Below are 25,961 nucleotides of genomic sequence, written 5' to 3' on the forward strand. Positions count from 1 at the left end.
CCTCTTTCCTAACATAACTTGCTTTTATGGTTTTAAAATTTTCAAAGAGTATTTGAATAACTTAAAGCTTAATATTTAACATAGATCTCATTTGAAAACAAAAATACAGGATCTCTTCCTAGAGGCTGTAAATATCAAAGAATGATTAATATATTTATATGTCTACTGATCTGTTCAATATTCTACCATCTGTCTATGATAGAATCCTGGTATGGACTCAAAATATCTGCTTGTTGAATTAAAGGTTTTGCTTTTTTACAGCTTTTTATCAAAAATATAAAATCTTTTTAAAAATTTTTATATGAGGCTGGGTGCAGTGGCTCATGCCTGTAATCTCAGCACTTTGGGAGGCCAAGACGAGCAGATCACAAGGTCAGGAGATCGAGACTATCCTGGCTAACACGGTGAAACCCCGTCTCTACTAAAAATACAAAAAAATTAGCTGGATGCGGTGGCGGGCGCCTATAGTCCCAGCTACTCAGGAGGCTGAGGCAGGAGAATGGCGTGAACCCAGGAGGCAGAGCTTGCTGTGAGCCGAGATTGCACCACTGCACTCCAGCCTGGGTGACAGAGAGAGACTTTGTCTCAAAAAAAAAAAAATTATATGACTACAAAGGTGTTCATGAATAATACTTTTAATAAAAATGAATGCTGCATTATTTTAAAACTGTACTATCAAAATGCTTAGTTGTAATAGTCTAAAAAATAGCATAAATTTAGTTATTTAGTTAAACATGAAGGTCAGTTTAGAATCATTTCACTTATAGATGAACACTAACATACATTTGAAAATGATTTATAATCTATGCATATTTTTAAAGTCAGTACGATCTTATTATAAAATAAGTTAGTTTGCATCGTTATTTTTCAGTGAATGGATACTGCAGTGTTTTACATGTGGGATATGTAGGAAGACAAATGAGTGAAAGCCTCCTCTTTCGAAGTTTATGCATTGTATACATGTCACTATCAGCCGACTCTCAGAAATGGCTTTTTACAGGGAATCCAGTGCCAGAAATTACATGGCACAAAGATGGGCAGCTCCTCCAAGAAGATGAAGCCCATCACATTATGTCTGGTGGCCGTTTTCTTCAAATTCCCAATGCCCAGGTGTCACACACTGGAAGATATACATGTTTGGCTTCCAGTCCAGCTGGCGACAAGAGCAGGAGCTTCAGTCTTAATGTATTTGGTAGGCGTGGGCTTTTCTTCATATCTTAAAGAATCTGACTTGACTGTAGGCTACATTTTTCTTTTCTTTCTCTGTTCAAATAATGTTTCCATCATAGAATTTCCTCGTGGAAGGAGGACCAGTGCTTGTGTACATTTACTATTTTTCCTAAATTAATTTATAAATTCATTTGTCATGTATGGAGTACCTACTATGTTCTAGGCACAGTGTTTTGTGCTAGGGACACAACTCTGAATAAGGTAGACTAATCAGTAGTAAAGGATAAAGATATGTTGGTCAAAGAGAAGCTGGTAAACAGTGATTGGGTCTCAACCTGAGATATTCTATCCTTTTTTTTGTGAGACTTTGCCATTATTGGAAATGGCCATATTATAGTCTTTGTGGACTAAGAGTGATAAAATAACTGTATGTTGATATATTCAGTTCTTATGTCTCAGGAAATACATTAAAATAGATTTTTAACTTGTGCTCACTTTTTGAAATTTGTACCACTTAAATTTATTGTATTAGATTCCTAGTATCAAATAATTCTACTAAAATCAACTGACCTATATGTGAGTATGAAAATTTATATAGTTGTTTGTTTTTATAGTTATTGGTAATACCACTTAAGGAGTACAAAGATACTACCATAGATAGAAACTTCTCATATTGAACACAGGCCTCAAGGAGCTCATAGTCTAATTAAGTAGCAGAGATATATGTGCAAGAAAAATTAAATCAAAATACCAGATACTGTATAAGTGTCAATATTGTATTGTGTATAAGTGTATAAATTGATAATTATAAATGTCATAAGTGTATAAGTGTATAAATTGACATACAGTATCTGGTATTATATATATGTTCATTCATTCGTTCATTCATTGAAGACTGAGGGGTCTAGATCTGAATCAAAGCCCTTCTCCACCAACTTCATAAAGTAGAGGCTATTTAAGTGCATGTGTTTGCAACTTCCAATCTACCCAGCCAAAAATTCAGTGCCTTTACCCTTTCTTTTCTCAGAGGATAAATTATCCTTCTTGTTCACAGTTACTCCTTGCACTTACACCCTCCACCCTGTATCTTTCCACCGTCTGCCTTACTTGCAGCTTCACCATCTACTGTCTCCACCACTTCATATTTTAACCATGCCCAGATATCTATACTTGCTGTCCTACTGAAAACAGGCTTTGTCTGACACTACTCTGGCAAGCACTTCCCTTTTGCTAGGTCCAGCAAATATCTTGCAGTCCCAATTTTAATGTTTTGTACATTTTGATCTCTTTTTCCTTCACAATGTTCTTTCCCAGTTATCCTTGCATATCTTTGTTTGCTCCCTTTCTCTGCCCTTTATGGAAGCTTGAGCCACCTCTTAAATACTGGGTTCCCTGGTGTTCTGTCCTTACTTCACTACTTGTGTTACTCTAGATATTCTCTTCAAGTAATAGAATTCATTCCCAGATGTTTAATCATCTTTTATACACAAGAAACTTTTAAAAATGTATACCTGTAACCCAGATCTTTCTTGCAATGTTTGAATTCCTATATAGAGTTACTTGTTGGGCATTTCCACCTGAAATTCCCATAAGCACTTAAAATACAAGATATTCAGAACTGAACAAACTATTTTCCCTTCCTAAATGATCAAATCTTTCTACATTTTATATTTTTATGTTACTTCTCTACAGTTTAGTTCCTAAGCAAGCAAACCGGAAGTTATATTTGACTTCAGTTTCCTTTAGCCCCCAGTTTCCATAATCAAGTCTTGTCAGAAATGCCCTAATTCTTTCTTTACTTTCTCCTTCTACTTTATACCTTCCTTTAATGCTCTAGTTCAGTTCCTCATTATCTTTTATAAAACAAAGTACCTGTCTCAGCTATCCTTGCTTCCAATATTGATCCACTTCAGTTCATCCTCTTGATACACCCTGCTTGCCCCTCATTGCTTACAATTTAATACTACCATGCTCCCAATATGTTCCCTCTTACTAGTCTCTCTGCTTTCACCTGGTAACTACCACTGATCATTTAAGGTTCACTTTAAATCCTCTTCCTCCTTTAAGAGGCCTTCTCTAATGAGACTCTTCACACCACATACCTCAAACTGGACTGAATGCTAACTCATTTCCAAAAAAACCTCCATTTACCTTGCACCAACATTCCCATTATTGTCCTTAATATATTATGTTCTTTTATGTGTTATGGTTCCTTTTTTATGTGTCATCTCCTCCATTACCCTATGAGTTTTTTGAGGGGTCACTCTCTTTTGTGTATAATAATAATAATCATCATCATCATCATCATCATCATTGTTTTCTGTAACTGCTAGGGAATGACATTATAAAAATACATATAATGGAAATTTAGAAATGCACAAATATACAAATTTCTACATATATTTCTTCAATCAAATTCTCATCTTTTTCAGTATCTCCTACAATTGCTGGTGTAGGTAGTGATGGCAGTCCTGAAGATGTCACTGTCATCCTTAACAGCCCCACATCTTTGGTCTGTGAAGCTTATTCGTATCCTCCAGCTACCATCACCTGGTTTAAGGATGGCACTCCTTTAGAGTCTAACCGAAATATTCGTATTCTTCCAGGTAATTCATTTGCTTCAGATGCCCAAGGTGCATCTGTGTCATCCACTATTCTAGAAAAGGCGAATCATTAGTTACTTTTCATAAAAACACCTCTGTTTTGTTGGTCGTGTTATGTTCTGTGCAGCCTGGTTCCTAATAGGCCACAGGACGGTACCAGTCCATGGCTTGGGGATTGGGACCCCTGCTGTAAAGTACTGAAAATTACTTTTTAAAAGATCAGAAAAATACCTAAGTTAAAAGGCAAATAAATAAATGCCACAAAGTAATTAACTGCTAAAATATATTATAATGTGAATGCCGAAAAGGGTAGAAATTCACTCGTGATTAAATATTAACTCTCCTTCAAAGTTCAGTTCAAAGTGAGAGAGTTTGTTCCTCTTTACCGCATGGAAATAGATAATGCAAATAGAAAGAAAAAGGATTATTGCTGGCTTTAAGAGACTGACAGTCTTATGTTGAGGAGAGGTAATATGTGCAAAGAGTTGATTAAGAATATGAATCTGTGAAAAATCATGGATTCTGAATACTCAGGTATGGTAAATAGGGAGTGAGTTTTATAACAATTCAAATGAAGAAGCTGGGTGCCGTGGCTCACGCCTGTAATCCCAGCACTTTGGGAGGCCGAGGTGGGCAGATCACGAGGTCAGGAGATCGAGACCATCCTGGCTAACACAGTGAAATGCTATCCCTACTAAAAAAAATACAAAAAATTGGCCAGGCATGGTGCACATGCCTGTAGTCCCAGCTACTCAGGAGGTTGAGGCAGGAGAATCTCTTGAACCCGGGAGGCAGAGGTTGCAGTAAGCCGAGATCGCACCACTGCACTCCAGGCTGGGAGACAGAGCAAAACTCAGTCTCAAAAAAAAAAAAAAAAAAAAAAAAAAAGGAAGAAAAAAATAAAGAAAACTGACTTCAAATGAAGAAATGGCCACTGTGGGCTGAAGTGGTCAGAAAAAGCTTTGTTGCTTAGTCAGAACTTGATGAGACTTTAAAGAAAATTCTAGAATTTAGTTGACTGGAAATGAGTTAGGAGAGGTTTCAGATCCATCAGGGTAACCAGGGTGGGAAAAGTACAAAGTGAGAATGGCCTAGCCCTGTGCAATAGAATTCTCACCCACTCCCCGAAACTTGATAGAAATATTGTGTGTACGTATGTTGGCGGAGGGGCAGGAAATAAGATCAGCAAGAAAAGCTGGAGTCATGTTTTGAATGCCTGAAATAAGAATTAAGAGTTTTTACTTTATATATTGGTCAATTGAGAACGACTGAAAATGTTTAAGGAGGACAGTACCAAAATAAAAACTTTGCTTCAGCACAATTAATTTCTCCTGTAGGCTAGGTAGATCAGAGGAAAAGATGATTACGGCAGAAACCTATTTATGAAGAGGATAAAAGACCTTATGAAGGACCTTAGCTGGAGTGGTGTACAAAGGCATGGCAGGTGCAAATGATCATGAGAGTCATCACCACAGAGCACCACTGGGGACTCAGCAGCTGTCCTCAGATACCATGCAATCCCCATCAGTATTGTAATTTATCTTACATCATATGTCCATCACAGAATTGTCATATGTAAGAAGAAATATGTTAACAAGAAGACGTAAACCCCCGATAGCCTGTGTGTACTCCGCTGTCACTGTGATTTTAGAGATTCTTTGATGTTCCGTGATTTTACAGGAGGCAGAACTCTGCAGATCCTCAATGCACAGAAGGACAATGCTGGAAGATACTCTTGTGTAGCCACGAATGAGGCTGGAGAAATGATAAAGCACTATGAAGTGAAAGTGTACAGTAAGTTCTGAAAGAATACTATGTTTCATAGCTTCTCCATTTTTCTCTTTCAATCCTGTTTTTCATTGTGGGTTCATAATTATTTATACTCATCATTAAAGACTTGTTTGTACAGCTTACTTTATTAAGGATGGAAGTTGAATTAAGCATTGTGTCTATGGCCTCAATTGCTTAAAGATGTGAAGAGCCCACTAAATCTGCTCATTACTCTCTTGTTGGAGACTTTGTCAGTGGCATTTCTTTAAGTTTCTCTGTTTTTCCTTCTGAATTACCCTCTGGGTTGAGGTATAGTACTTTCATGTACAAAACTGTTGTTAGACGCATATGTTCTAATCAACAGCCCAAGATGAGATCATTAGTGATTTTGAGCTATTCCAATGTACATTGACCTATAAATAAAAGGCAAAGCTAACACTGCCATTAATAGGACTCATATTTCAGGATTTTGCTTTTGTGTTTGTAAAGGAAGAGTATCTTTCTGATTATCTTTTGTTCTTTGACTTGGTTCCCTTAATGACCAATAAAATACATTTTATGGATCATGTTCAGACTATGTCTGTGGAACTGGAACAAATGAGGCTAACTGTTCTGTAAAGGACATTAGCTTTATTGGCAGTATTATAATGATAAAGGGAGAAAGATTTCCCATTCCATCTTGCATTTGAACACTCTTTCATGTTAACTTAGATACTTAATGAAAGATCAGCATAGAATGCCTCTGTTATTTCCTTGTTTTCTTGATAAGTAATCCTCAGTGTGATTTCTGTGGTATTCCATGTATTGAAAATAACCAATGTCTAACTCTTTAATATTTATTTTACGCAGTCCCACCCATAATCAATAAAGGGGACCTTTGGGGGCCAGGTCTTTCCCCTAAAGAAGTGAAGATCAAAGTAAACAACACTCTGACCTTGGAATGTGAAGCTTATGCAATTCCTTCTGCCTCCCTCAGCTGGTACAAGGATGGACAGGCCAGTCACAACTTTTTTCATTTGCTAATGATTTCTTAAAGACTAAAATAGTCAATTGAAAAGAAATAATAAAATAGACACAGGTGACTGAGAGAATCACTGTGATCTTAAAACTAGCAAATTCCATGCTCCTAGAATCTAAAACTGAAAAAAAAAACCCAACCAACCTGAACAATGTTCAACAATTTTAGCATTATTCCATCACTGGAAAGACTGCACAGTAATTTTTGTATATATTAGCAGTTTTCTATAAAAATCTGGCCACCCTCACACTGGAGAATTTAGGGAAACCAGGTTTTTGTTTTGTTTTGTTTTGTTTTGTTTTTTGCTGTTGTTATTTTGCAGTTTTACAGAATAAGTAAACTTGGTAAAGAACCAACACATAAATGGTGCTATCCCAGGTGAGAATGACAGGTATAACATGGGTACTAAATTTACTAAAGTTACTCAGATATTCTTTAAGTATCTTTAACTCTTTTACAAAAGGTATATTTTTAAATATTCCAAAATAAAGAAAAAAAACTAAAAGAGATGATGACGTTCCCAGTACAGTTAACTGGGAACAGAGAAGCTTTAAATAAAAGATCGTTCAATTCTGTAATCTGGTTTTCAGGCCACACATCCTTATTTCTCATTCAACTTATATTCTTCCGTGTGTGTTTTAAAGACATATGTGCTGTTGATCTTAGACCAAAATAGATTTTTAAGCAGCTGTTAACACCGTACTTAATACAGATGTGAAACAGCTAAGCTGCTGTTCATTCTGTTTTACACATAATCAACCAAATGGTCAAATTCCAGTTGTAGAAGTTCACATCATAATCATGATTTAAGATGCAAGAAAGATAAAGCTTTATTTTTTCAGATCTCAGATGGATTTTGCAATCCTGGCAGCTAGAAAAAAAGTCATCTCTTATAAAATAAGCAAGTTTCATCTGGAAGCCATTACAAAAGGGAAAATATAGAATTCCCACTATGCTCTGTTTATAGTTTCTTTTCTGACTACAAGCACACTTCATAGTACAATATCGATTCTTTATGAATTTACTTGGAAACAAATAATCCTTTCTCCTTTGAAATATTATTTTATTTTTAATCTTTTCTAAAGTTGTTTCATTCCTTATAGTTACGACATATGCTCACGTGTACACGAACACATACACACATTAAAAACTGGATAAAGACTAAAAGTGCACAGGAAATTAGGCATTTTTGTCTTATTTTTGAAAATTTCATTATAAATAGCTAAATTACAGCTTCAAGTTCAGGCTTCGAAATTGACCCAATTATGATGCTTTACACTGCTAGATTTTTTAGAGTTTGCAATTGGTCTCCTAGAATGTGAACAAAAAAGTACTATTTTAAAATTTATTTTCCATATTCATTCTCCTGTTATTTCAGTCTTCAGATAAGCAACACTACTTAAGTAGTGTTTTCAAGAAAACAAACACAATATATATTGACAGACATTAAAAACTGGACAAAGTATTGGCCACATTAAGTTTTGAAAGAATCTTGAGTTTTATTTATTCATACCCTGAAGTTTTTCTTTTAGCAAAGGAAATTTAAATTATGCTACTTTTATAGATAAGTGATACAATGTTAATAATGATTAATTGCATTCTGAATTATTTGTTGAGCATCTCCTATTTGTCAGACGCTGTTTTAGATGCAGGAATATAGCTATGAAAGAAACAGACACAAAGTTCTACTCATGTGAAGTTTAGGAAGGCGAAAACTAAACCAAACCAATAAAGACATAATGTGTCAGGTGGGACAGGTATCATGGAGAAAACTCAATATGAGAGAAGGAAACCAAGAGTGAAGAGTGTGATGTCTTACTTAAATAGAGAAGACCTCACTGATAATGTGACATTTAAACAGAAACCCAAAGAAAGTGAAGGAAGCAGACATAAAATAATAGAGGGCAAAATATTCCAAAGTAGAGAGCATAGCAAGGGCAAAGGCCCTGAGGCATTTAGGCTGAAGTGCAGTGATTGATGGGAATAGAAGATGTGAGCAGAAGACTAATGGAGAGCCGGATCATGCCACCCCGTGTGCCAGTTGGTCTTTATTCTGATGGAAAGCCAACTGGGAAATTTTGAACACAAGAATGATATGACATAATCTGACTTAAGGTTTTAAGCAGATTGCATTTCTTTCTGTACTTGGAGAATAAAGGTCCAATTATGAAGTTATTGCAATGGTTATTGCAATTGCATCTCCACCAAAAGAGTGATGGTTGTTGCTTGGACCAAGGTGGTAGAAGGATGTGTGGGATGTGTAGGAAGGAGATTAAAGATAAGTCCAAGATAAGTGAGAGTAGATAGAGAAGAGGTCTAAGGATTAAGCCTCAGGGTACTCCTTTAAAGGTTAGGGAGTGTAGTGTCCCAAAAGATAAGTGAAAAAGGTACTTCAAAATGAACACAAGTTAAACTGTGTTAAATGATACTGATCAGGTAAAATAAGTACTTAGAATTTTCCAACAAATTTAGCAACATGAATGTCATTGGTGACCTTGACAAAGTCTTTTTGATCAAGAAGAAAGAGTGAAAGTCTGATTGTAACATATCAAGAAATGATGGAAGGAAAAAACTGAAGGAAAGTAATTGGAGAACACAAGTGTAGAAAACATTTTTAAGTCATTTGGCTACAAAGTGCAGTGGAAAATGTAGAGGTGGGCTGCAGCAAGAGAGGTTTTTGTTTTTGTTTTTGTTTTAGGTTGAAATCATCCAGTGGAAAGAAACAAGTTAATGATGATGTAGGTGAGAGAAACGCAGTTGCTGGAGGGATGTCCTTGAGTAGACCAGCAAATTCTCAGAATGGGCAGAAACTGATTTTAACCAGTTCAGGTTTTGCCAGGGGAGTAAAATAAAGGGAGAGGAGTCAAGGGAGTTGAGAGTTTATACAAGGAATGATTATCATGACAGAACTTCTCTGGGTAAGAAGGGAAGAGAGGTTAGGAGGAGACTGAGTGACAGTGAAAATATTGCAAGATCAATGGATTGTGGGGCTCCCATGGGATTAAAAAAGAAAAAAAAACTTAGAGAAAATTAGTAATAATAGAAAATTAGGAAGTGGTAGTCAGCAGATGAGAGCTTGAAAGTGAGATTATGAAGGAGCGCAGTTATTGGTAATTATAAGGTCTAGGTATGACTCTCCTATTTAGTGGCTGAGAAAGGGTGAGGGACAAGAAAATTAAAAGAAGGAGATCAAGGAGGTAAGAGAACACAGCATTGGAATCACCAAGAATTATGAGAAGAGTATCATTAGAAGGAATGACACTGAGCCTGGAGCTAAAATTTTCAATGAATGAGGGGGAATTTAGTATAAATGAAAATGTTGAGAAGATGGGAAATATTCTATTAACTATATGTAATGTTATTGATAATACATCATAATACAAATATATGTAAGTTAATATCCTATTTTATAGTAATAATTTCAATAAAACATAATATAAATATCTTTAGGTTAAAATTTTTTATTTATAAAGTAATAATGTTTCGAATAAAAAATAATTTAGGTCAAATCAGATTATACTAATGTGCTCAATCTTTCATAAAGAAATTCTAACCTTTTCTACAAAATTATAAAAGACATGCTTTTTAAATATTACATGAGATCAGTGAAAAATATTTTCCAACATGAATACATGTGGTAACTAAGAACACATATTTATCATAAAAAATGTATAAATGCATCATGCACAAATGCCTGGTACAAATATAAACTATAACTGTGGCAATTTTCAATAAATAAAAATTTGATTAGTCAAAAACAATGAGTTTAATCAAAGTAAATCAATTATTTTGATTAAACTATTGTGAATGTTCTGCATACAATTTTATTTTCATTTATTTAAAAAATCACAAACTATCAATTGCATGGCCTCTTAGAGGATTCATTATAGCACTTAATGCTAACATTGTTATAATTGAATCACAGCCCCTTAAATCCGATGATCATGTTAATATTGCTGCGAATGGACACACACTTCAAATAAAGGAGGCTCAAATATCAGACACTGGACGATATACTTGTGTAGCATCTAACATTGCAGGTGAAGATGAGTTGGATTTTGATGTGAATATACAAGGTAATACTAATATGCTTATTGTATATAATGTAATTTATATGATCTTTCAAAGTAAAAGAAAAGAGATTTGACTTATTTTAAACAGTGTTTTTTTTCTGTTAACAATATAAATTCATGATTGAAAATTTAGACTTGGGAATTAAAGAAGGAAATAATCCCATCATTCAGGATTGCCCCTGTTATTTTTATGTGTTTCCTTCTTGTATTTTAAAATATATACCTGTTTTACAAAGTTGGGGTCACATAATACAGATTTCTGTGTTGCATTAGCATTCCCTTAATTTTATATCGTGAAGTTTTAAAAACAGCATTTACATGAAAGGCAGGAAAGTAGTACAGTATGGAATTCAGAGTAATAAAAAACTATCTGTCCACTACCAGGCATATTATCTGAGTGATGAAATAATATGTACACCAAACCCCCACAACATGCAATTTACCCACATAACAAACCAGCACATGTACCCTGTGAACATAAAATGAAAGTTGGAAGAAATAAATAAGTAAATGTAAAAATAAAAACAAGCAAACAACAAAACAAAACAGACTTGGAATTGAATGATGATTATGGCTTCTAAAAGCTTTGTGACTTGGTAAAGTAACCTAAATTTTAAGACTGTTTCCTCAGTTTTAACATGACTGTCTTGTAGAATTTCAGCGAATACTAAATGAGATAAAGTATATAAAGCTCTTAGCAAAATGATTGAGAAATGATACCTGCTATTATTATTGTTTATGTTGTTACTGTTGATGTTGCTATATTTGATATGATTTGTAATAATTATGTCTTTCACCAGTTGAATATCCAAAAACTATTTAACCAGACTCCTACTGTTGAATGTCTGGGTTGTTTATAAGCTTTCACCACTCATAAATAATACTGCACTGAACATCTTTATACATAAAACTTTTGGACATCTTTTATTTTTCATAATTTTCTAAGAATGGAAATTTTAGGTTAAATGTTATGTACTTTTTTCTGTGATAAATTTTATGTTATGCACTCTTTTAATGCTTTTGATGTGCAGGCAAATTGCCTTCCATAAACTTCATACTTGTAACCAGAAAAGTATGAAAATTCCTATTATTTTTGTTAATGGAATTTTTAATCCTGATTGCATAATTTCTTTTGCCTTCTTAGTAAGCCAAATCACTGTGAAATGCTCTCAATTGAGCCAGTATTTTTTAATGGTTTCTCAAAATTAGTCTTTCCTGCTGTGTATCATTTAGCAATGCTCCTTTCTGAGAGTGAGCCCCTTTATTGTCTAAGTGCCAGAGCCCTTTAACAGGGAGAGCAAAGCATGAGAACAGCATTCTGAGCCTCATATTTCTTGTTCTTCCACATGAGAACCAGCTCTGACTTTCGTCTACTACTTTTTTGGCTAAGGACTAGAGTTGGTAATGGTGTCAGTACTTGAAATTATTTTCACATTGTCTAATCTATTGCTTTTACAAATCACTCTGGTGAAAACACATCCAAGATCTTTGTTTAAGCATTCATATGTGACTGACATTTAATGCGTTTCCTCCATAGTTCCTCCAAGTTTTCAGAAACTCTGGGAAATAGGAAACATGCTAGATACCGGCAGGAGTGGTGAAGCCAAAGATGTGATCATCAACAATCCCATTTCTCTTTACTGTGAGACAAATGCTGCTCCCCCTCCTACACTGACATGGTACAAAGATGGCCACCCTCTGACCTCAAGTGATAAAGTATTGATTTTGCCAGGTAAAGATTGCTACCAAAAGGGTGAAAAGCTGACTCTCTGCCAAATGTGTTTCCTCTCATGTATTAGATGAATTAAATTGGTTGAGTCTCTGGCCAAGTAATTTAACTGGCAGGCTGCTGAATGCCGCTGGCATCCACATAGCTTCAATCTAGAATAAATAGTCTTGGTTGAGAATTAGACAGTAGAAGAGCATAGCTTAGTAAACTTTTCAGATCTACTACACATCACTCTATCAACACAACAAAGTCCTTTGGCTTCCTTGTGCCTCCATTTCTCCATTAGTGCAATAAGATAATCAGTTTGGTTTATATATATTATTAACATAAATGCTAATATATATTTACAGATCACTACTACTCAGTTTATTAAATGCACCTAACATAAATAGGGAAGAATATTAGTTTCAAATATTTAAATTGTTACCTGGTTTATTGATAGCAAAGATGTTTAAACTGTTATGGAGTAATATTTTCAAGGCTTCTATTTAATTTTAACAAGCATTCAAATATACAGGGCTTGTCAAAATTCATCAGATTGTACACTTTCGGTCAGTGCATTAAGTAATTGAATGTAAATTTGACCTCAATGAAATAAAAGATATCCTGAAAATAAAAATGAAAAGAGACTAAGTAGACATGGCAACTCTAATATGTGATTCTAAATTAGATCTGGGTTTGGGCAAAATGGCTGTAAAAAACATTATTGCAACAATAATGAAATATGATTATGGACTGTGGATTCAATAGTAGTTTTGATTTTAAATTTTCTGTTTTTAATCGTAACACGGTTATATAAGGGATTACCCTTGTTGTTATGAAATACGGATTTATGAGTATTTTAGGGGTGAAAGGGCACCATGTCTCCAACTTACTCTTGAATGGTTCAGAAAAAGATTATATACATATGACAGAGAGAGATAAAGCAAATGGAGTGAAATATAAATAATTAGTGAACATGAGTAAAAGTCTTTACATAATTATTGCAACTTTTCTCTAAATTTGAAATTATGTCTACATGACGTTTAAAAATACACAGCTATCCTCATAAGAACGTATGTAAAATAGTACACTTTATACTTTTACATCTTTGGATATTGCTTTCTCAAACAAGTACTTGCAGCAAATGGTGTAAACTTATATTAAAAGTGTTCAAAACAATAAAAGCAAGAAGTTACTACATAGTAACATTGCCTAGGAAACATGATGAAGCACATAGAGTAGCAGTCTCCCTTCTAGGAAAATCTACATGAGCTATTCATTTCTCAGGAGATCCGATTCATATGTTGGGTCACTTTTTAATAATGCAGTGTTTGTTGTAAAAGTGGTATCTGAGATTAAAACTGAACCATTGGATGAAACAGGAACCTTGAAAGAAAATGTAAGGCAGTCATTAGACCAGAAAATTTGTATCTTTGTTTATGGCTTGTGTTCACTCTAAGATTAGAGAAGTAAACATAGTGGGGTATTATTTTCAGGAGGGCGAGTGTTGCAGATTCCTCGGGCTAAAGTAGAAGATGCTGGGAGATACACATGTGTGGCTGTTAATGAGGCTGGAGAAGATTCCCTTCAGTATGATGTCCGTGTACTCGGTGAGTTTTTCTTTTGTTTATTGTTCATTCTTTTACTGAAAAGTATTTTTGAGTAACTAATGTTTGCAGGATGTTACACTAAGCTCTTTGAGACTATAAAGATAACCAGAAACTAACTGATAGTTCTCCGAAGGAGGTAATTATCTTCTACATATTGACAGCACATTAGTCAGGACTCTTGAAGTATTAAGAAACAAATTGACTTAAATAAAAAAAAAAAAAAAAAGAATTAATAGACTTATGAATCAGGAAAGTCCCAAAACAGAGCTGGCTACAGTCATGTCTGACTTCTGTCGTTCAAAAAAGGTCAACAGACTTTACCTGTCTCTTGACTCTGCTTTTCTTTATTCATGTCACTCTTAGGGAGGGGGATCCCCTTGGATAGCAAGGTGGCCTCTAGCAGCTCTAGGCTTGCATCCTGCTAGTTCCACATTCAAATGAAAAGTTTTTCTCCTAGTATTTACAACTGAAGCCCTAGAATTGAATTTCCATGGTTTTCATTGGTCAAGTGTGAATCACTTATCCATCCAAAGCCAATTACAGAGAGCAAGAGGTTGCAATGTTCTGATTGATAAGGTATAGTTCATGTGTTCATCCTTGAACCAGATCACCATCTGAATACATGAACAGAGAGTTGAAGAAGTATTGTTCCCGTAAGGGAAAAGATAAGTGACATAACAGTTAACATAGATGACAATTAAAAATCAGTGCTGACGATGTCAAGGACACTGAAGGAATATCTTGGACCACCTGGCTTAACTTGACCTTGTCAGATTCACAACTATGCCATATGTCCTGCTTGGGGTCAGCTTCCAGCCCCAGCTCTAGTTGTGTTTAGCAGCTCTCTCAGCAGCAGCTTTCTCACACTAGCTCTCTTACACTGTCCGCCTTTATCTTGGCTTTTTGCTCCACCTCTGTGGCTCCTCTCAGCAGCCAGCTCCCATGCATAGCTGTATGGCTGGCCTGCAAGGCCAGCTCTCTCTTGCAGTGTTAGCAGCTTAACTCTTTCTCTCTGGGGATGAGCTGGTTCCTGCCTGCCTTAAGGGAGCCTGACTCTCCCTTACAGTAGTCTCTCTCTCTCTGGGCGCCTGCAAGCCATGTCAAGCCATGCTATGCCATACCAAACCGAGCCCTGAGCACAGTGCCACAGGGCAGCTATACCTACTATAGACAATAGTGGCTCAGAGCCAAGTATGAACTTACACAAACACTTGTATAACAAGTGGAGGTGTGTGCCCGCACATCAATCTCGCTGTGTCATGCAGGCCTGGATGTCTGCCTCCACCTATTCCTTGACCAAACACATCCATGTACCTTACAGACCTAAATTTGGAAAGAGTTTAATTTAGGGTGAGTAGAAGGAGTTGATAATATAGGTAGGGAAACACTGCGATTCAGTGAAATTGAAATGAAACTATGGGATTGGATGGTCAAGGGTAGATGTTCATGCCTCAGGCTGTTATTTTCAATTAGGAAGTTAGCGAACAAGTTGGAGATGAGTTTAGAAGGTAGAACAAAGAAAGAACAACTAACTGACCCCCAAATTCTGAATTAGGGCTGTTTCATGTTCTGCTGCTCATCTCCTAGGTGCATGGACGGCCACTGAGAACAATTCTGAGTGGTATAACCCAACTGGTAGGGTGTGGCAGCTGGAGCAGGTGGAAGCAAAGAGCTGAGGTGGGGGCCTCTGCATGTCAGTGCCTGAATCTCCTACCCCTCCTAATGCTTCAGCTCTTGATTAGTTTTCTTGATGTTGGGTAGTGATAGTCTCATTTAATCTAAAACTCAAGTTTATTATTTATTAATCTGCAGTTCAAATTATATATTTTACATTATCTGTAGCATAGTAAAAATCAATCATGTAGCTTTGAATGTGAAAGTATGCATTCAAAATAACATTAAAATTCTATTATGTGCTTTGTGGCATTGAGTATTTTCTTTACAGACTTTCAGTTTAGTTGTTGGAAACCCAGATACCATAAGATAGCATCTACATCAAACTTGCAGTCTTTACTGATTGCTAAAGATAAGGCATATTTTTTAAGTGGGAGAAAAATAACCAAGCTTTCAAAACAAAAATGATTATTTATTTTAAAAATCAATTTCTACTTTTACCAAGGCAGTCAACATGTGTCCCTAGTTCATTTAACATTTTCATTTTTGAAATTCTATGGGTAACATGATTTTTCATAACTAATGTGTAGCTGGATTATACAGTATTATTTTAAGCAAGAATGAACACATGTAGAAAAATCTAGAGTGAGACTTCTCAAACTTTAGCATACATAAAGATCACCTGGAAAGCTTGTTAAGACACAGATTTATTGGCCCTTCCTCAGAGATGCCTATTGAAGTTAGTTGGCGCCCAAGAATTTGCATTTTTAATCAAACTCCCAGGCGATGCTGATGCTGATACCACCAGTGCTGAAGCTGGGAAACACACTTTGAATCGCCCAGGCAATTCCATTCCGAATAAGGCCAAATCTGAACTTTTCAAATACACTTTAAAGGGTATAATTTATCTGTCCCCTCTGGATAACCATATAGACTTAAATATCTATTTATACAGATGCTTCTTATATGTATGCTTGAAAACCCAGAAGGTGTAGTGGGAGGGGCTGAGAGAGAAGTAAAAGATATATTGGAGAAGAATTGAGATTGGGCTAAATGGGAATGATACTATCTGAGGGATTAGTCTAGCATAAGTGAAGAGAGGGAAGAGAATAAACTCAAATTCAAATACTGTTTTCACCACCCCAATTTATTAGTATAAAATGTTACCTGGGGATCATGGTTTCTCCTTCAAGTTTTGCTTCTCTATTATTATACCAAACTTTTTAAAGCTGTCAGAAAATTAGAATAATTTAGAAAAGACTGTTGCCCATTTTTTATACCTTTGTTACAATCCTTTGTTAGTGCCACCAATTATCAAGGGAGCAAATAGTGATCTCCCTGCAGAGGTCACCGTGCTGGTGAACAAGAGTGCACTGATGGAGTGTTTATCCAGTGGCAGCCCAGCGCCAAGGAATTCCTGGCAGAAAGATGGACAGCCCTTGCTAGAAGATGACCATCATAAATTTCTATCTAATGGACGAATTCTGCAGGTAAAAGTAAAGATCTAATTTTAAAAAGAGCTATTTGACTTTGCATTTTGTAATAATTGTTTTTGACTTTTAAAAATAATGTTATTAGCTTATAAATATTATATTTGTAAAAATAACCAACCATCAAAGGTATATGAAATAAAATTTTTCCTCCTCATTCTATTCCCACTACCAGAGATTACCACCATTAATAGTTTTGTGTGGCTTTTTCCAGAAATGTTCTACACACACACACACACACACACACACACCTCAATTGACTACAATATGGTCTTTGTGGTAAAAATTGTATTATAAACAAATCATTATTGCAATCCTTTCCATTATATATTTCAGGTGGTAAAATTCTAAATGGTAGAAAGTTCCCTATAGATGTAAATTTGTATATAGGCAAAATGTTGACAATAGTAAAATTTATGAAGATCACATAAATATCCTGGATTGTCATTTACCAGTGGTGTGTCCATATTCTTCTTTTCACATGTCCTGAAAGAAAGGCACTTATAGAAATAATACCAGTTCTTTTGTTAGGATACAATCTGATAAATTACTTTTGAGCAAAATAAATACTATTCTGTTGGCTCAAGAATCCAAACATAACCATCAGTGTACCCAACATAGGACATATCTCATGGAATTCCTTATTCAAAAGAGAATGAGGTTTATTACCTATAAATAACCTTAAATTTTCAAAGTATCTTCTAAATATTGTGACTGTTTCCATGTGATAAGAATATAGCCTCTACCAAATACTTCAATGGTTCTGTGTCCAAGTCCAAAAGATATATAGATGGATAGAAATTTCTATGTAATAAAATGAAGAAAACATAATTGTTATATTAGCTGCATAAAACAAACCACTCCAGAACTTAATGACTTGAAACAATAAGCATTTATTTAGCTCACAAGCCAGCTGGTTTGCTAGATGATTCTTCCGGATGTGGCCTTGGCTGACTTTGCACACATATCTGGGACCTCAGTTGCAGTAACCTGTGATGATTCCTCCCATGATCTCCACCCTCCAGCAGGCTAACCCTGACTTCCTCACATGGTGCTGGAAGGATTCCAAAAGAGTAAGCAAAAGTGAATAGGCCTCAGTTTTGAAATGACTGTCACTTCCATCACGTTCTGTTGACCAAAACCGGTCATAAGAGCAACAAATTCTACTTCCTGATGGGAGGGGTGTCAAAGTCACAATGCCAGAGGCAGAGAGAGGCAAATGGGAGAATAATTTGGGACATTTTTTCTAGTCAATATCCCACAAATATGTATAGAATTTTTCCTGATTAGAAATCTTAGTAAATATTTATTTGATTTACCTAATAAAAGCTAGCATAGGCACTAGTATGTACAACACTTTTTTCTATCTGGTATTAAGTAGAAATAATATATATTATTCTAAAAAATAGGAAAATATGACAAGTTGCTTTATTCAAAATTTCATTTGGAATTTCTTCATTTTTCCCTTAGATTCTGAATACTCAAATAATAGATATCGGCAGGTATGTGTGTGTTGCTGAGAACACAGCTGGGAGTGCCAAAAAATATTTTAACCTCAATGTTAATGGTAAGAACTCAGTTCCAAAACCATCTGTTAGGGTATGCCTGGAAAAGCAGAAAATTTCTGTTTTAGATTATGTAGGCTTATTTTGTGTTTTTTAACTTACACAATGTGAGGAGCCTGTCCTCATTCAATCCCCTCTCTTCTTTCTTTCCATGATGGCTAGTATGATTTATAAAGTATAAAACTTCCAGGAAGACAGTTTTTATATTACTTCAGTCTCTCAAGAGACAATAATTACTCCTGCATATTTGAAAGGAAAAACAGAATTTAAAATATTAATGATTACAAGTTTATAAAGTTACAAGCAAATACAGGTCTTCTACTCATAAAAATGTATCCACTAGTCCTGATTGAGACTGGTTTCTGTCCTTAAGTGCAGAATTCATGTTGAGCTATGTCCTCTAGTAACTAATATACTCCCTGGAGAAGAAAAAGTACTTTGTGGAGTTAAATAATTCCTTTAAAACTACCAGCACACCTAAATGATTCATCAGACTCTTAAATACATGCTAGACACTCCATAAATACCATTTTTTGCTAAAAAACAAAGTAGTTGAATATCTACTGCAAAAGAGTAGTTTTTATTTTGTGAGATGCTGGTGCTTCCAGAATATTAAATTGGAAATGGTGAATAATCATTATAAAAGATCTCCTTTACATAGGTAATACACACATAGAATTCCAGCTCATTTTGGAAGTAACTGAAATTTGAAATGTCACAAAAAATTTCTGCCTTCAAAAGGACTTTTATGTAGCATGATAAATATTCTTCTTTGGTGTGATATGTAGTGAGTATTGGTATCTAGCAGTATTTGGTGTTTGTGTAACAGATATTTGAAACACTTTTATCTTTGTAATTCCAGTACTTAGCACAGTGAGTAACACACTGTAGATACTTAATAAGTGTCTTTGAAGTTTTTTGAATGGATAATCTAACCAGAGCAGGAACACATGTGTTATGAATTCTCAGGAAGAATGAATTAAACAAACAGAATCATTGTGAAAGCACACATTCTAATCTGTAAAGTGCAGTAAATATTGGAAAACAAAATACTGATTGGTTTTCCTGATTGCTCAAGGCAAAATTCATTTTTCCTTCTCTATGACAAAAAAGCATCTTGTAAATACCCCAATTGTAGCAGTTCCATATGTTGCCTTGTGTTGTCTTCATATATCTGTATCTTTGCCTCTATCCCATAACTTTATTGTAAGTGCTCTAGGCAGATGGTCATATCTTACTTATCTTGGTCTCCGTAAACCTAGAATGGTGTCTATAGTTGTGGTAGTTGCTAACTAAATGTTTTCTGCATGTTTAGTATATATTTTTCATAATCGTTGTCTTTTTGCAATGTGCAGTAGAAACACCTGAAGTGGGACAGTGACTTGTGAGGAAGTAATCACTAGTGTTTTACTACTAAGGATTGGAGTTCAGGAATGTGTTTCTTCTTTTACCAGTTAATGATGTTTTCAGTTCCTGACGGCAATCAGGAACTCATTATTTAAATATTGGAAAATTTATTTGAGGGGAAATAACGTAAATTATTTTCATGCAAAACAATACCATTTGTTATCTCCCTCTACAACTATGCTTGCTTCCTTTGTACTCCTTCAGTCTGTTGGTATCTTAGGTTTTAGCTCTTTTCACTCTCTCATAGCCAGCTTAATTTTTGTGGAACAGTGTTTCAATCACTTCTCTTAGCCCATGGCTTCTCATCACTCTTGCTCAGGAAAAGCTCAAATCTGCATATAACAACAAGGACAACAAACTGACTGCTTGAAACCTACCAGGTGCCGTGCCAAATGTTTTATATAGTTTATTTCACTTCATTATCTCAGTAACCATATGTGCTCAGTAACCATTTTATGCCTCCCTTGGAGGTGAAAAAGGCAAACGAGGCTCAATGAGATTAAGTAACATACTCAAAGTTACACAGCTTGCAAATGCTGCACCAGGATTTTAATGCAGGCAATTTTATTCCATAAGTTTTATACCTGCTTCTCTCTAATACCTCTCACTAAATTCCACATCTGTACGCTACCTGCACTTAGGTGGCTCACCATGGCTGAAGGAAATCTTGAAGTCAGGAATATTGATGTCATTGTAAATTCATAGTACCAGCTTGAACTGAGCTCTCCATGCTGATTACGACTTGTCGTTTTGTCTCTACACTATAGTGATTCTCTTAAACCTTCACGCCCTCCTCAAAAATATCAAGTGGCCACTGTCTTGTTCTGCTCAGGCTGCTTTAACAAGACCAGACACTGTGTAGCTTAAAGAACAGAAATTCATTTTCTCAAAGTTCTGGTGGCCGGAAAGTCCACAATCAAGGTACTGACAGGGTTCGGTGTCTGGAGAAGGCTCTCCACCTGGCTTGCAGACACCTGCTGTGTCTTCACGTGGCCTCACATAGCCTTTCTTCTGAGCATGCTTGGTGAGAGACAGCCAGTTCTCTGGTGGCTCTTCTTAAAGGACACTAATCCTAAGGAATCATTTGACTTTAATTGCTTCCTTAAAGGCCTCATCTTCAAATACAGCCACACTGGGACTTAGGGCTGCAACATATGAATTTGCCGGGACAGAAACAGTCAGTTCATAACAGCCCCCTCTCACTTTCTCTCAGTAAATATTAACACTTTCACCTTCTCTTTTGCAGGGAAAAGAGAAAGCATATTCTAGAAATCCACCTCAAATTCCTACCATCAAATTAAGAGTACGGACCACATCTGTTCCTGCCATTTCTTTCTTCCTTCTTGTTAAGATAAGAGAAATGCATTGCTCTACCTTCCAAAGGCCAAGGTCTAACCTGACTCTAGATCCCTGCCCCATTATCTCCTTAAAAAACCCACCATCTCCTCCTGTCTCTTTAATATTGAAATTCTCACTATTATCTCCTTCTCTACAGCACTTAAGTAAAAATAAAATATTACAAGATTATTCAAATATACTTAATAAAAAGCACATTAGGTCTCCTTTGTACATTTACAAAATTATCTTAGCAATTGTCAACTATGTTTTACAAATAAAATGCAGAGTAATTCTGTCTGAAAATTCTGGTGCTCTCTTTCAATTGGGAAGAATAAACTCCAGCGTGAGTTTGATGAAGTCATTAGGGAATTCTAAGACAGCCAGCTAGATAATGAATAGAATCATTAACTCAGTCCTTTAGCAGAGTATAGTGGTTGGATTTATATTTAGTAAATGGGAATATATGTTGATAACACCTGCTTTCACTTTTAATACATTTACTATTATAGTTCCTCCAAGTGTCATTGGTCCTAAATCTGAAAATCTTACTGTCGTGGTGAACAATTTCATCTCTTTGACCTGTGAGGTCTCTGGTTTTCCACCTCCTGACCTCAGCTGGCTCAAGAATGAACAGCCCATCAAGCTGAACACAAATGCTCTCATTGTGCCTGGTAAGGAACTTCTTATTATAAAGTAGGCAAAATTTTCTCATCTTTATTTTAATACACATGGCATTTCAAATTAGTCTCTTTCCAAACTTTTTTCGTGCTTCGTTTATTTATTCACAGTAAATGCCTCTCTTTGCTCATTTGGGGTCATTAAGATTGTGTAGACTTCTCTGATTTTAGTGGGAATGTACAAATAACAAAGTCTCCTTCAAGAAATGATACAATTTAGAAAGAGAACAGCTTTGAATGGCCTAGTAATACCAAGTGGTAGATGGCAAATAGTACTTTCATTGGATACATCTGCTGGTTGTTTAAATCAATCCTAAAGTTCCTTAAGGATAGATGATAGACTAGATAGATAGATAGATAGATAGATAGATAGATAGATAGATAGGAAGGACACCTCAGCGTTTTGGGAAATTTAAACCTAGAAAACACTTCTTAACATATTTTGACCATAGTACAATTACTGTTTGCTCACCAGAGCCTGTATCAAACAGTTTTACTGTCCATGTTTGGATGCTGCAGAGAAAAATTCTATGAATTTCTTCCTGTATAAGGAACTATGTGAATAATAAAGGAAAGATCAAAGAAAACTGATCCAATCATTTTATTTTAAATAGGAAGGCTTCTCTATAAATTTTACTCTAAGGGGAAGGATATATGTTGCTATTTATCTGATTGGTAAAATAGTTGTTAGAACAACCTGTATACCACTCTACAATTTGCATTCTATTTGCCTACAGGTGGTCGAACTCTACAAATTATTCGGGCCAAGGTATCAGATGGTGGTGAATACACTTGTATAGCTATCAATCAAGCTGGCGAAAGCAAGAAAAAATTTTCTCTGACTGTTTATGGTTTGTTTTTATTCTCTTCATAAAATTCTTTTATTTTAAAACTGGTATTCAGTATTTTCTATCTGAGCACCTTAATGAAAAAAAAAAATCCTTCTGTTTTCTTCCCTCAGTGCCCCCGAGCATTAAAGACCATGACAGTGAATCTCTTTCTGTAGTTAATGTAAGAGAGGGAACTTCTGTGTCTTTGGAGTGCGAGTCGAACGCTGTCCCACCTCCAGTCATCACTTGGTATAAGAATGGGCGGATGATAACAGAGTCTACTCATGTGGAGATTTTAGCCGATGGACAAATGCTACACATTAAGAAAGCTGAGGTGCATCTTTTATTCTTGTTTGAGTGTCATGACACCTTGGTGGGGCGGTGGAAAAGATGCTTGGAAGTTGCACTTTCCCTTTTACTACAGTGAAAAATGATTTTCATTAAAAAAACATAGCGAATACCATTGACTATTTTTATAAAAAATAGCAAGATTGCAGAAGGCAATTAGAACTGGGGCACTGAGCATACAGATGACTGATGATTTAGTCTAAATGCAAACAGTATGATTGGTCATCTATAACTTAATGGAGCACATACAATAGTATCTTTTTCTTTTAGGTATCTGACACAGGCCAGTATGTATGTAGAGCTATAAATGTAGCAGGACGGGATGATAAAAATTTCCACCTCAATGTATATGGTGAGCATTTGCCTCTAATACAACTCTTTTTCCCCCAGATATGCAAATGAAAGAAAGTGTTCCAAATTAGCTTAATGAGGACAAATAATTTTCTTCTGTTTTTTTTTGTTGTTGTTGTTGTCGTCGTTGTTTTTTTACAGTGCCACCCAGTATTGAAGGACCTGAAAGAGAAGTGATTGTGGAGACAATCAGCAATCCTGTGATGTTAACATGTGATGCCACTGGGATCCCACCTCCCACGATAGCATGGTTAAAGAACCACAAGCACATAGGTAAGTCAACCATGCATTTTTGTGTGTGTGTGTTTTTTTCTTTTACTCTTAATTCACTAGACTTTTAAAATAGCACATTTTAAGTACCATGCTCATAGGGGTGTTTAGTTCAAGAAGCCTAATGCACTGAAATACAAATTTACAAAATAGACTCATTGTAAAATGATTAATCATTTTATAAAGAATTTTTTTCTTTTTTTAAAAAGACTCATTTAAAATGAAAGTACACTCGGAGAACTGTTAAGAAATACATTTATCACATAAAGCAAGACATTTTATCATGAATTTTAGAGATGTTGCAGTTTAAAGGTTTTTTAAATGTTTTATTGTGCTTTGTTTCTACCTCTAGAAAATTCTGACTCACTAGAAGTTCATATTTTGTCTGGAGGTAGCAAACTCCAGATTGCCCGGTCCCAGCGTTCAGATAGTGGAAACTATACATGTATTGCCTCAAATATGGAGGGAAGAGCCCAGAAATATTACTTTCTTTCAATTCAAGGTATGTATTGTCCACCGTGATCTATCTTCAATTTCTTTGTTATTCCATGTATAGTACAAAATCCACATTTAAAGGGATCAGTAGTAATTGATTCAACATATCTTTAGATCATCAAAAACTATCATCAGTTTTCTGTCTTGTATTTACCAGTAGATTCTGTTTTCATGGAAATGGACATAAACGTGGAAAAAAGAATAGTGGAAATTTGGTAATCTCTACTTTTTCCAATTTTCCATTTCCACTTCCATTATTATCTTTCTATAGAATATATTCTACGGAGTTATACTTATTTTAAACTGGTATAATTTATTTTGATGCTAAGCTTATAGATCTGTTCTCATTGGTATAGATAAGATTTAATTCACAAAGAAGTTGTACTATGATCTGACCATAGGTAAATTAGGTAAATTTGAATGAATGATGAATCTTATACTATTTTAAGATGATAATAAGGAGCAGTTCATCAAATATTTAATTAATGCCTACTATGTTCCAACATAGTATTAAGCATTTCAGGGACAAGTTGTTTTCTTTTGATTTTCAGTAAACCCTTTGATTATTACATTTGGCTCAGTATTGAAACTGAAATGAAGGTCTAACTTGAAACTAAGTTGAAATACTTTTTATTCCAGTCTTATTAGGGAAATAATTTCTCATAAATTATGAATTCTATTATGAATATTATGTATCTGTTGTGTGCTCTGCTAAAGATAGCTCCAAAAAAATACAATTAGAAGAATTAATTTCACAGCTATCAGTAGGTCTTTCTGTGATGATTAGTGATGCTTTGGGATTTCAGAAGCTAAAGGAAAAACAGCTAGTTAGAGATTCAGTATCAGAAGTTGCATATTTAATTATGTTTAATGCATTAATAATAACAGATGCTAATCATGAGATATGTGGTAGAACTAAACATTTTACTAGATATTTATATACTTTATTATGTCTTAGAACTAGAAATAATATATGTATATAGGACCTAGTCCAGTGCTTGTCATATATTAGATACTCATTGTAGGATGTCTCTTATTACTAATGTTCTTATTGACTCAACTTCTTTAATACTCTAAATTCTGCAAATGTGGTATAATTATTATTTTCTGAATGACTAAAATTAGATTTATAGAGATTATTCAGTGATGTGCTGGTAAATGTTTAAGAATTGTCTCTCCAGACAAAAAGATTATGATTTGTAGCCAATTGTTTGCCAGTGTCCATGGTATAAATATTCCCACCATGATCTAATATATACAAGATTTCAACCTACCAAAGGGATGTTACTGAACACAGAGTGGGGAAAACATGTACAAAATTGGCTTTGTGACCTGGTGTGAACTACTTTCTGCACATCACTATGATCATATAGAATAGAAATTCAAACATGTTTCTATCTGATACCATTGGCAGTATTTTTATTACACAATATTTCTCAGTGAAATCAAAGTGAAAACCAAAGATGGCTAGAAAAAGAAAATAGAAACTATTGCCTCTTCAGAACTACAATAAACCTATCAATTTTTCAGAATAAATAATAATTAAATTCAATAATGGAGAAAGAAATAACCAACTTAGATACTTTCCTCAGATCTTTATGCCAAGGTTTTATAAGACAGA

The 25,961-nt window shown here is 35.1% G+C and overlaps 1 protein-coding gene across 10 annotated transcripts in view; it reads left to right on the top strand.

Moving 5' to 3' along the window:
• LOC105484596 (hemicentin 1) overlaps positions 1-25,961 on the top strand; it is a 514,524-nt gene that overhangs the window by 392,027 nt on the left and 96,536 nt on the right. For all 10 annotated transcript variants that reach the window (XM_024793708.2, XM_024793713.2, XM_024793709.2 and 7 more), the window contains 15 exons: positions 1,001-1,192; positions 3,603-3,776; positions 5,454-5,567; positions 6,393-6,538; positions 10,487-10,637; positions 12,172-12,366; positions 13,842-13,955; positions 16,872-17,059; positions 18,530-18,626; positions 21,879-22,040; positions 22,784-22,897; positions 23,008-23,210; positions 23,495-23,576; positions 23,717-23,848; positions 24,198-24,347. In XM_024793708.2, the coding sequence (XP_024649476.2) occupies positions 1,001-1,192; positions 3,603-3,776; positions 5,454-5,567; positions 6,393-6,538; positions 10,487-10,637; positions 12,172-12,366; positions 13,842-13,955; positions 16,872-17,059; positions 18,530-18,626; positions 21,879-22,040; positions 22,784-22,897; positions 23,008-23,210; positions 23,495-23,576; positions 23,717-23,848; positions 24,198-24,347 (2,214 nt within the window). The remainder of the gene's footprint in view (positions 1-1,000; positions 1,193-3,602; positions 3,777-5,453; positions 5,568-6,392; positions 6,539-10,486; positions 10,638-12,171; positions 12,367-13,841; positions 13,956-16,871; positions 17,060-18,529; positions 18,627-21,878; positions 22,041-22,783; positions 22,898-23,007; positions 23,211-23,494; positions 23,577-23,716; positions 23,849-24,197; positions 24,348-25,961) is intronic.

Source organism: Macaca nemestrina, chromosome 1, assembly GCF_043159975.1.
Source record: "Macaca nemestrina isolate mMacNem1 chromosome 1, mMacNem.hap1, whole genome shotgun sequence".
Taxonomy (NCBI): domain Eukaryota; kingdom Metazoa; phylum Chordata; class Mammalia; order Primates; family Cercopithecidae; genus Macaca; species Macaca nemestrina.